At 40.0% G+C, this 12,510-nt stretch overlaps 1 protein-coding gene across 2 annotated transcripts in view; it reads left to right on the forward strand.

The window, feature by feature from the left end:
• The window catches only part of FGD4 (FYVE, RhoGEF and PH domain containing 4), a 198,789-nt gene that overhangs the window by 43,501 nt on the left and 142,778 nt on the right, over positions 1-12,510 (forward strand). The window contains exon 2 of one of the 2 annotated variants that reach the window (XM_087855765.1): positions 5,616-5,711. The exons of the other annotated variant lie outside the window; for it this stretch is intronic. Coding sequence (XP_087711891.1) covers positions 5,616-5,711 — 96 coding nt within the window. The remainder of the gene's footprint in view (positions 1-5,615; positions 5,712-12,510) is intronic. 2 annotated transcript variants of the gene reach the window in all.

Genomic DNA, 12,510 nt, shown 5'->3' on the forward strand with positions numbered 1-12,510 from the left:
TCGGTATGAAAAATTAAAACATTGATTGTACAGCTGGCTCAATTTAAAGTGTCTTATTTATTCCTGAAATATTTTCCTGCTATAATTTTTCTGTTCTTTGACGTTTGATATTTAAAAGAGTTTTTATTTTTGAAAAGAGTTCTGGTTAAAAACTAGATTATTGCTCCTATAGTGTCCGAATACAGATATTCAGATTATTGCTGGGACTTAAAAGGCCTAAGGCTGGTACAGGTTACTGGACTCTGTCCGTATGCGCACTTTCTCTATTATATTGCACTTCCATTAAAAATGGGGGTAAATAAAAACCCCTGTGGAGCAAATACATTTCTTGAATGGCTTATCTTAACTTTAAACATTTGATAGTTTTCATTAGGTTGAATCATTATTTTGCAGCTTTGCCCAGCTGTCTTTGTAACATTTGAAGATTTACCTTTCCACAGAACTTGTATTGAAAATGTCGTAATAATATAGTGGTAAGTGTTATTTATAACAATATGATGCAGTGATCTAGGAGCTGCTGGGAAGAAGCCATGAAATCTTTCCAGGCCAGTTTATGAAGTAAAAATGGACATTTGAACTGGATTTGGGAAGGATTAGTAAGAGGATATCAAACAAGGAATACGGGACGTAGTTATACTCTGGGTGAAAGAGGGAACACCTACCTGATAGGAGCTGGGAAGCATTCTGACCCCAAGCTTTCATAATACTTTGTATAAATCTCTGTTAGAGTATTTTTCATATTATGCTGTAATCTTATTTATATGATAATTGTGCTGGGCGACTGGGCATTTGCAGGCAATGAATGACTGGGTCTTCTTTATCTTCTTCAATGCCTGGTGTATAATAGGTAGCCAATAAATGTTTGCTGAATGAGTGAAGATATGCAAGACCATTTGCTCCAGGATAAGGCTTAGTGTGGGCATTGGTAAGAGATAAAGCTGAATATAGATAATATCCTTACCCATATCATAGGCTTTTTATGCAAGGCTAAAGGGTTTGGATTTTACCCTGTGAGGAGTTGTAGTGCCATGAGGATATCTGAGAAGGGAGTGGGTAACATGATCAGACTTATAATTTAGAAAGGTAACTGTTTTAAGCCATGTAGAACATGGAGGAGCTGTATTAAAAGTTGAAGGTCAAGTAGGGTGTAGGGTACGTGTGTATACTTGGAGGTATGTAAGACAGTGCAGGTATTGGTAGAAAATTTTCGAACTTTTGTTTATTTTTAAAAAATCCTTACCAGCATTTTTTATGTATGTTGAAAAATCGTCTCAGTTATTACATCTATTGATGGTGACTTCCTTGTCTGAATGTTACATTGTCACAACCCATGTGTTAGGTAAGGCTTCCTGAAAGGAGAAAGGCAACTCTGTGACTCAGAGGGGATGGCAGGGCTTTTTTGTCTTTGCTCTTAGTATTTTGCTAAATGTTACAGTTCGTATGTACTTGGTTCAGTGGATTTACACAATATATTGGCTAGCTTTAAACTCTTACAAAATGATACATGAGTGCAAAAATACTCTTAAGGAAACCACAATTTGAAGATAAGACTAACAATAAAATGCAAGTGAACAATAAGTAAATAGCACTTACACTTCTAGTAGCTCTGAGTCACATTATGATGCAAAAACAATGACTGTTTAACCTGATAGGACAAGAGCGTGCCAAAAAACTAAAATCAGAATCATCACAAAGATTCTCTGAAGTCTGGATGTACATCTTGTGTGAAATATGAACTTTGGCTTAGCTTTATCATGCTTTGAGATATTAAGTAATACTACGAAGCCAATATTTAAAACTGCTTTTCATTTTCCCTTTATATCCTCTTATTAAAAGTTCTATTTTTGTGTGTTTTATAATATCTTAGTATAGTCGTCCATGTCTAATTTATAAATGCTCATCTCCTGAGGTGCAGAGTCGGAAGTTTTAATAGGTTGTATGGAAAAAAACTGGAGAGGATTGGTTTAGAGAAAGATGCTGAAAAACTAAAGCAAAGGAGGGTCGGTGATCTGAGGATCTACTTAGATTCTTACTAGGTACTGTAGACCTTATGGTGTCCTTTGTATATTTTCGGTGATAAGTTAACATTACTCCTCTGAAACAGATACTGTCATTTTATAGACAGCAAAACTGAGGTTCAGAGAAATGAAATACCTTGCCCGAGATCACAATTACTGTATTACAGATTGAGTATTTCAGCCCAAGTCTCTTAAAAATTCATGGGCTTTCTACATATTGCTTCGAATACCTAGGGATTTTAAAATGCTATTAACTGAGATAAAGAATACAAGTAACCCATTTTTTTCCAGTAGATTACTAGTGAATTTTTAATGAAGTTGTATTAATAGGAACCCTACTTGAAACATCTAATCCATATATGATGTCTGTTGTTCCTGTGTCTGAGGGTCCAACATTTATTCACCATGTTTGAAGTTAACATGGATTTTTCTAAGTTTCTGTATGATAATAGAATACCCGGTTACGAAAAAAATATTTTTCCTTTGGAAAGTCATATGTGCCAGGCACATATGGGGGAAAAAACATAAGCACTATTCAAGCAACTAAAACTGATGTAAATATACAATTTACTGATATACTTAATTAAGCCCTTGTTAGATGAAGGTTTTCATGGCTCCTTAATGTATCTCCAGGCTTGTAATAAAAGTTTTCAAGTGATTTCTTCAGTCTTAGCAGCTAACAAGGTGAAGAAAAATGCCTCAGAGCTTAAGAGGCTTTTATTTGATGAGTTTAGTAGTAATATTTTCCTTGATTCATCTGTTTCTCCAGTTCTTTTGGTGTCTTTTTGCCAGGTACTTTATTTATTTACTGTGAATTTATACAACTAGCAGAAGTGGAATTTGAGTCCACATATTTGCACAGAACCCTGAGAGATGCTGTAAAGCAAACAGAAGCCTTCCTGGGGGAATTTCAAGAATGTTGTGTATTTTTTAAATGGGAGTATCTGCTTGTTCCCAGTTTATGCCCTCTGCCCTGTGACTATTATTATCTTTGTCTTTTTAAAGGTTTGTTTTTTTTTTTTGAAAGATTTTTATTTATTTATACGACAGAGATAGAGACAGCCAGCGAGAGAGGGAACACAAGCAGGGGGAGTGGGAGAGGAAGAAGCAGGCTCCCAGTGGAGAAGCCTGATGTGGGGCTCGATCCCACAACACCAGGATCACGCCCTGAGCCGAAGGCAGACGCTCAACCGCTGTGCCACCCAGGCGCCCCTAAAGGTTTTAACTATGACCTTTTTGTTATGGATTTGGTTTGGTTTCTGCATAATGTCAGGTGGTTAATAACAAGTAAACACTGCATATCTGTCCTAGGAACGTTGGTAGAAAAATTATTTTTCCATTCTCCATTAAGGCTTTAAATGCCTTCACAGCTTACTCCATGGTTTGCCTTTTTTGATAATTGTCAAATATGATAATGCATTACTTCTTTTTCTGCATATTTCTTTTTCATCTATGAGGATGCCACTGTATGCTTGTATTTCAAATGAAACTTAATTTTCATCTAGATAGGTTTGCAAGTATTTTTTAAAAGCTGGAGGCAGTTTGTAAGTGCAGAAATGTTTGGGACTCACTTAGATCCTTAGCTAAGCTGCTCTGCCCCCGCCCCCCGCCCCATGCCTCCCATTGTTTCAAGAAAGTGTAACCAGGGCCGCGATAAGGGAGAGAATATAACCAACACACCCGCACGGCCGCGTAGCTGTGTAGTACCCATTACGGAATGTGTTATTTCCATTTTACATGGGAGGAGACTAGGCTTCAGAGAATTTAAATGTGTTTTCAAGGTTGTACCCCCAGTAACTGACAAAGTGGGATTGATTTCTGACTATGGTCCCATTGCATTAATTTTTCTTGAGAAAGATAACCTATATAGAAAAAGTCTTAGCGTGGTGTCTGTCACATGGTAGGTTCTTAATAAATGTAGATTCTCCTTTCTCTTTTTCTGAACTTTTCTACCTTTCACTGAAACAATTAAAAAAAAAAAAAAAAGACACCAAGGGAATTAGCTGCTGTTTCCCCCTTTTGGGGGAAGGGGCAACTTGATTAAAAGAAAGGAAATGTGCTACATAGCCTTATGCTGCTTTATCCCTTTTGGGCTCAGCGTGAGGGGACGATTCACAGAGACTTTTCTTTTCTTTTTTTTTTTTTTTTTAATGATTTTTTATTATATTATGTTAGTCACCATACAGTACTTCCCCGGTTTCCTATGTAAGGCTCGATGACTCATTAGTTGTGTATAACACCCAGTGCACCATGCAATACGTGCCCTCCTTACTACCCATCACCAGCCTATCCCATTCCCCCACCCCCCTCCCCTCTGAGGCCCTCAGTTTGTTTCTCATAGTCCATAGACAGAGACTTTTCTTTTTAACTCCTGTTACTGAAGTACAGTTGGCGCACAATGTTATATTAGTTTCGGGTATATGACATAGTGATTCGGCAACTCTGTATATTACTCCATGCTCGCCGTAATTGTAGTTACCATCTGTCACCATACAACATTATTACAATATTGTTGACTATATTTCCTGTGCTGTACTTTTCATCCCCATGACTTATTTTATAACTGGAAGTTGGTACCTCCTAATCCCCTTCACCTACTTGCCCACCCCCCACAGAGAGTTTTTCTGTTTTGAGTGTAAGTGGGAGCTGACAAGAGCTGTAGAGAGCTAGAGGCCATTTGACCCCGTAATAATAAGGGCTATTAAGGAAGGGTTGGTTTGAAGATTTTTTTTTTTTTAATAAGTATGTGTTTCTGGAGCTTAGCTTTGCATATAGGCCAGGTGGCTCCTGATGCAAAGAGAGAAGTAAGAGGGAGTTGTGCTAAGTTTTGGTTAGCAAGCTTTGATGTATTTAGTAGTGGTGAGTCTCATGAGGGCCCTTGGTCATATGTGAATGGTCTGTGCGGTGCCATTCATATAGGCTAGCTTGTGAATGCCCCTTCGGGAACCCAGAGTTGTGTAGCACAGCACTTGAATCTAACAGATGGATAATTTCTGAGTAGAGATCATTTTCTACGTGTATGGGTCTTTAAGTCTCTCAAATCCCATCTGTATGTTTTACCATTTAAACAAATGGTAGCAAATACAGTGGCTTCTCAATTGATGGCTCCTCTGGAAGTGACGTTTGTCCTAATGAAGACAGGCTTTGTGAGCTCCAAAGGCTAGGGGCCAAGGGGAAAGGCTTGGTGTCAGCAGGGGACTGAGGAAAAAACTTGATTGGCTGAGGGAAGGGCTCTTGAACACAAGGAGTCTTTTGCTCTGGTCATGTGAATCCTTGGTGCCACTAGGTGGCAGGACAGGCAAGAGTCCTAGACAGACCTGTAAGGTTAGGAAGCCAGGTCAGCCCTACCTGCGAGGGTGGGAGAGGGCCGCGCAGCCAGTCAGGATGTCTCAAGGGAAAGAATTTGTGCCCTGGAGTTTATGTCTCTGCTACTTATTTTAATTCTGTCCTTATTTTAATTCTGATAAAGTTTCTGGTGATGGCATTTATGACTTAGACTGTGTCCTCTTAAAGGCACAAATCATAAAATCTTAGCTGTCAAAAACTTGCAAAGTTCTGTGATCAGGGAGTTAAGACACTGTTATACTTACTTTGTAGATACCCAAATAGAGGTCCGTGGAGAAGTCAACTTTCCCAAGATCTTACAGCAAGTCACTGGCTGTTCCTGCTCACCGAGTTCCAGTTCTGTGCCAAGTAAGCTATTGTTATAAGTGCTGTCTATTCACAGAAAAAGCTAGAGACAGGAGGATGTTCTAAATTGTACCTTCTGGTTATCCATAATCCTGAAGGTAGGCCCTATCCTGCCCGAACCAGGCACTGCTGGTCCATGGGTGGTCATGACCAAACTTGTCAGTCCTGCGACTATACGAAAATGACCTTCATTAGGACCACCTAAAATGCGGAACTATGAAGTGTAGCTACCGCCTCATGATACTTACAGGATTGGGAGGATGTAAGGGGGAAGTCTAAGTATGTGCCTTGTGCGTAATCTAACACCATACCTGGAATTAATGAATGTTTTTTCCTCTGTACCTGCCCTCTCCCTAATGTTTCTTTTCATATCTGTCTCTTGACTTGAAGATATATCAGTTATTTGGACCTATTAGTGATCAGTTGGACCAACATGCTAAAGTACGAGGGAGAAGTTTCTTCTTAACAGTCCGGCCTTTTAAACTGTCTTTTGTGATAGCAATGACCTTTTAAAACGTAGTGTTACCATCAGTTACTTAGTTTCCAAAGGAGAGCAGTCAGGAACTGTGCTTTTGAATAGTGGTTTTCAAACTTATGAACCACAACCCAGTATAACACTATGGTGTACACGCATGTGTGCATCTGGAATAAAACTTATCCTTTCTGTGTGCGTACAGAACTGCATTTTCTGTCAGACCCGCTAATAGAATGAGACCACTGTTTGAAAAATCTTATGCCTTAGAGAAAAAGATGATGAGAAAACATTCTTTTTTGGCGGATTGGCAATATCCAGGGCCAGATTAAAAATGAGAATGTTTTTAGAAGGTGGGGAAGGGACAGTAAAGTGTCCCCCAAACTGAGAAGACACTTTGAGACCAGAAAATGAAGAAAGCCGCTCCATAGAAGTTTACACGGAGTCTTATTCAGGGTCACTGACTGATGCGGGGGATCGGGCTGAGGAAGACCTATGGCAGCTGCATAGCTGTTCTCACAAAGTCCAGACCCTAGTCCACAGATTTTATAGAGCGACGGGACACGCGGAAGGGCACTGTAGTGAGTCCCAAGGGTTCACATCCACCTCAAAGGGCTCGAATGCACCCAGTTGACAGCTACCCTTTAATTAGATCTTGTGGCACCACCTGTGCTTCAGGAAAGAAAGAAGACTGTTATTTCTAACAGATTCTTGGGAGACCAAAACAATCCTTCCCAGTCTTGGCAGACATCTCTAAGGTATGTATATTAATCTCCAAGGAACCCAGGACAAGTAGCCCCAAGAGAGGTAATTGAGCAAACACGAACAAGATGGAGGCCCAAGATGGAGTCGGTATTGTCAGCACTCCTACAGAAGAGGAGCTTGAAACATGCAAGTTTGGGTCGTAGACCTTGGAGCTTCAAATGGGGCTTTGTCATTTTTATCAGCTCTCCCTACGCGTACTCGTTCCAGAGCTATGATTCAAGGCAGTGAGAACAGAAAGAAAATGCAATATAGGTACTGTGAATCACAGCTAACAGTCTTGCTAAAACTTTTACTCACCCTGTATTTCTTCTGTGGGTAGGTTTTAAACGTATTTCTTGCAGTTCTTGAATCAGCAGGCTTGTGTTAACTCCCGTCACCTAGCAAATCCACTTGAGAAAGCTTTGGAAATTCAGGTGTGACGGAAACAGAGTGCACGTCAACCGCTGATGGAGTAGGCAGCGGTGTTGACTGGTGCTCCCTGGTTCATAACGTGGTGGGTGTGGCCTCATTTGCTCCTCATAATCCCGTGAGAGAAAATATGAAATTGTCTTCTTTGTTCAATGTGACTACCAGTACCAAAAACCGAACAAAACCCAGGGATCTACAAGGTTAGTTAGCTTCCTCGAAGTCTCATAACTAGTAGAGGAGATGCTGGTAAAGCGTCAACCCGGGTCTGCCTTATTACTAAAAATCTTGATACCAAAACCTATAATATGAAATTGGAAATGTCAGTGTCAAAAGTATTTTGTGGATTAAATACAAATTAAAATGCTAATTCTTTGGGAGACAAGTTAACATAGCACAAGAAAGTATCCCTCATCTATCATTGTTTAAAGGCAAGTAACCCATTCTTACGTTGTACTTGAAGACTTTGTACTTCAGATATTTAAGATGCCTTCACTGGGAGGAACATTGATACTGGCCCCACAGGCGATTATTTCCCTCTGTGCAGCAAACTGGGAAGCCTGTGCCTGTGTTTTATGGTTTGTCTTGACTGTTTTTGTGCTGAAAAACCTGTACAGTAAGGGGGCCAGTAGTATCATCGTTGGCAATATTGAGGTCTGGAAAGGTTATGTGAGAATTTAAATGAGAACTCGGATCTTCTGACCACCTGCCGAGTTCTTTGGAGAAGCACTAAGCCATGTGGGCAGAGTAATTGAATGTTTTGGGTAAAGGCCCAAGGTCTAAATGGCAGAGGAAGAGCACCCTGCAATGTACTTCCATTTAAGTTTAGAATGTAGCCGTATCAAGACTGTGTTTGGTCAATGTCCTATAAAGTGACCCCATGACAGAAAAATCAAGTTCTGCACTACTATTCCACATAGCCAATAAGCAGCCAACTCAACAGGTAGAAATGTTATTGGAGTTGTGATTTTTCCTTTCTGTCCCAGCTTTTTTTTTTTTAAGTAGGTTCCATGCCTGGTGTGGAGCCCAGCATAAGGCTATGAACTCACAACCCTGAGATCAAGACTTGAGCTGGGATCAAGAGTCAGACACTTAACCAACTGAGCCACCCAGGTGCCCCCACCCCAACTTTCTTTTAAAGCTTTTGCTAAGCACTTACATGCATGTGACCCAATAAAGCATGTTATGTAAATAAACACTGGGTTTATCAGTGGTTTTTAAATGTGCTTGGTCTCCTTTAGCTGAAATTCATGATTCTATAAAAGATCTAAGAAAAAGGATAAGTGTGAGTAGGGCATATATATCATAACCATTGAAAGGCTGATTCAGTTATAAAACAATAAGAATGGATAAAGTTTATTAGTAGTTTCCTATGTGTCAGGCTGTGTCAGAGGTTTTACCCATTTTATCTTATGAAATCTCCTCAAAACCCAAGTGAAGGTCAATACTATTCTGGTTTTAACACATGAGGAAACCAAGGCTAATAAACTAATAGCTTCATAAATTTAATTGAGAGTTATATTGTAATAAGTGGTAGGGCAGGTATAATCTGACTTGAGATTTAATGCTTTGGGTAAGTGTTATATAGCCTCCTTGTGTAAAAGAAATTAAACTAAGTTAATAGAAAAATGGGTCCTAATTTGGAGTTTTATTAATTTAGAGTCTGAACTTGTACAAGTCATTTCATCTCTTTTTTACCTTTTTGTCCTCATCTCTAAATTGTGTATAATATCTATTCTGCCTACAACTTCAATTTGTGATCAGGATTAAAAACTAGAGTGGTATAGTGGTCCTAGAGCAGGATAGACTATGGAAACGAGAGGCGATGAGGAGGTAAAGACAGTAGAAAGTGCTAGAAAGTATAGGTTTAAGAAGTTTAGATGCAAGAAATACTTAAAAATGTTGGTTACTTTTCTTCCAACATGGAAACTGTCAGGGAAGGCTGCAGGTACCACTTTCATGGGAAGATGAGTTGGGAGGAGCTGTAAGGAGAGAGGAGAAGTAGCAGTTTCAGTGGTCAGAGAATGGATGTACAGGGGTGCCCTGTGGGTGCCGCTGCTCAGTGGGGGCAGGCCACATTAGACAGCAGCAAGACGAGAGAAGGCTGACGGTAGTGGGGGAAGTTAGAGTGAAGCATAACCACAGGTGGTATGTTTACAGTGGGTCATTTGCTTAAGCAGGCAAATGTTGGTGGAGGGAGTGAGAACTGGGTAGAGAAGTTCCGTAACTATTTAGGTTGATATTTGGTAATACTGAGGTATTTTGAGGCAAGCATGAATAATTCAGTCATTTGTAAGGAGAAAAATGTGTGTGGTGTTCCAAAACCAAGATCAGTGTACTTTCTACCCGTGTCTGTTGTCTCTACTTCCCGTTTTCCTTTCATTTCCACGTGGCCTCAGCAGGTCATTGCTGAGGCCAATTTACCTAATTATGTGATTTTTTTATATTTGTGTTTTGAAGCTTTGAGCAGAGTATAAGCTGCCTTCAGGACTCTTTCTCTTCTTAGGAATCTAGTAAGTAAGGGGTAATAAGGTATGCCTAGCTATATCCATATTCCAGGCATGTTCGTGTATTCCTAAACAGCACGATTTGCTGGAGAGCACCAGGATTGGAAGAGGGTTAGGCATGTTCTGGTCAGGAGAAGCCATTTTCCCCTCATGGAATGACTCTTCCTATCTAGATATTAAACTGCCGGTAGCCAGGCTATGGTGTCCCAAAGGGGATCCCCATATTTAGGATTTTCCAGAGAAACAAAACCAGTGGGGTGTGTGGGCATGTGTATGTGTGCACATGTATCATAAGGAATTGGCTCATGTGTTTATGGAGTCTGGCAAGTCCAAATCAGCAGGCTTAAGACCCGGGAGAAGCAGTGGTGTAGATGACGTCTGAAGACAGTCTGCTGGAAACTTCTCTCTTGGGAAGGCTGAGTTTTTTGTTGTTGTTTTTCTATCTGGCTGTCAGCTGATTGGATGAGGCCTACCTATGGAGGGCAATCTGTTTACTCAGAATTCACTGATTTAGATGTTAATCTTATCCAAAAACACTCTCCCGTCTGTGGAGTGTGCGATAGGCAAGGCCTTCATAGGACATTAGGGCCCTTACCACCTCATCCTCAGAACATCTCTTAAATGCCAGCACTTTTTGTTCAGTGTATTAGGTAGAAATTCTATAACCTGTTTGAATCAAATTAACAGGTAAGAAGGTACTTTTAAAATTGTGTGATAGGGGTGCCTGGGTGGCTCAGTCGGTTAAGCATCTACCTTTGGCTCGGGTCATGATCCCAGGGTCCTGGGATTGAGCCCCATGTCAGGCTCTCTGCTTAACGGGGAGCCTGCTTCTCCCTGTCCCTCTGCTGTTCCCCCTGCTTGTGAGCTCTCTGTCTCTGGTTGTCAGATAAATAAATAAAATCTTTTTAAAAAATTGTGTCCTAGTTTACAAATGCAAGGAATTTAAGGAAGTGGTGAGTGGAGAGGGTGTGGGTAGAGTTAAGTGTAAATGGGTGTATCGCCACCTGTCACGAGGAGTACAGTTTGGCAGGAGAACAATAAACCCTTGTTTTTGTGACCGGACTGCACATCACCATACACAGTGTGTGTGTCAGGGCCTGCATCGTAAAACCTTCTCTTAGATCTGCAGGAAAATCCCGTCTTCATTCTGGGGAGGAGTGGCTCGGTGGGGCCTTTGGAACTCTGGTTCTGCTACGTCATTCTTACCTGCTGGCCCTGCTGCTGGCTCCCTGAGAGGACTCCTTAGTGGTGCTGCGAGGCCACGGGTTGAAGAACTGCATAGAGAAAAACACCTTGTTTACATAGCAGCTGTCTTCTGGGCGATGTTGTCTCATAAACCTTGGGAGAATCTCATGATGAGGAAGGGGTGATTTTGCTGCTAACACACTTACAGATAGAGCAACCACAGTTTTAATTCTTCTCGTTAGTGTAGAACAGTGCTTTGCACCTACTTGCTCAGTAAATGTTTGGAGAGCTTTAGTCTCTTTCTGTATTCATTCTCTTTTTTCTCTCACTTCTGATGTTCTCTACAGCTCACATTTGAGTGCTGGTGAAATGAAGAATGCTGTATTATTTTTTTTTTTCCTTAGGAGAAATGAAGTAAATAAAAGTTTTAGATTCCCTTGAGAAATTTTTAAATGAGATGAATCTTAGTATCACAATGGAAATGAAGTGCTTAATACCCAATATTATGTACCATCTAATACCTTTTAGAGTATGTTTTTATAATTGAAATCTTCCATTTTACTCTAGAGAGTAAGCCTTTCTTTCGTTTGACTTGCAGAAATGGTGGTGGTTTTATTTTCCAGTGAACTCTTACAACGAAATGTTCATTAATTAAAAATAGCTGCCCCATACAGGAAATAGGTCATAGAGCCGCTCCTGATACTGTTCTAAAAACAGACATGAGCCACTCTGAGTGCTAAAGAGAAGTGAATGCTGAAGACCACGTGAATAGATTCAGGTAAAAGAGTGCTGGTTTTTAAGAAGGCTCTGTGTGCCTTTCTATTCATGTTTTTCTGATGATACGAGTCATGTGCTTACTATTAAAAAACCAAATATTATAGTAATATATTCTGTAGAAAGTGAAATTCTCACCCAAATTGTGGTGTCTAGTTAGTCTGGTGGTTTCTACCAGATTTTTCTCTGTGCATATATAAGCAGTATAGACTTATTTTAAAAATGGGATTATACGTTCTTTCAACTTGGTTTTTCATTGATATGTTTTGGAAATTTTCCACATCGAATTTTTCAAAGTCCTCTTCCTTTTATTATTCAAGTTAGCATAGTATTTCACTGTACTATAGTTTGTTTAAACCTGTTCTCTATTAATAGACTTGTGAGTCGATACAGTTATTTTTTTTTCCTTGAAGATCATTGTTTTTAGGGCAGATGCACTTACAATTGAATGAAGTTACCACATGAAATATTTTGATAGTGTGATATATTGAGAGTTGACTATGTGTCTGGACCTTTTCTAAGCATTAGCCTGTGAAAGTTAGAATAATTCTGTATTATGAGGGATTTATATTGTCTGTATTCTCGAGATGCAGAAAGCCTCCGAGATCCTTGCATGCCATCAGGACCATCCCTAAGATAAGCTGAAAGACAGGGGTGACTGGGGCAGCCACCCTTTTAAATCTAGAGGAGCTAA

Source organism: Ursus americanus, chromosome 25, assembly GCF_024610735.1.
Source record: "Ursus americanus isolate L20-20 chromosome 25, mUrsAme1.1.p, whole genome shotgun sequence".
NCBI classification, from domain to species: domain Eukaryota; kingdom Metazoa; phylum Chordata; class Mammalia; order Carnivora; family Ursidae; genus Ursus; species Ursus americanus.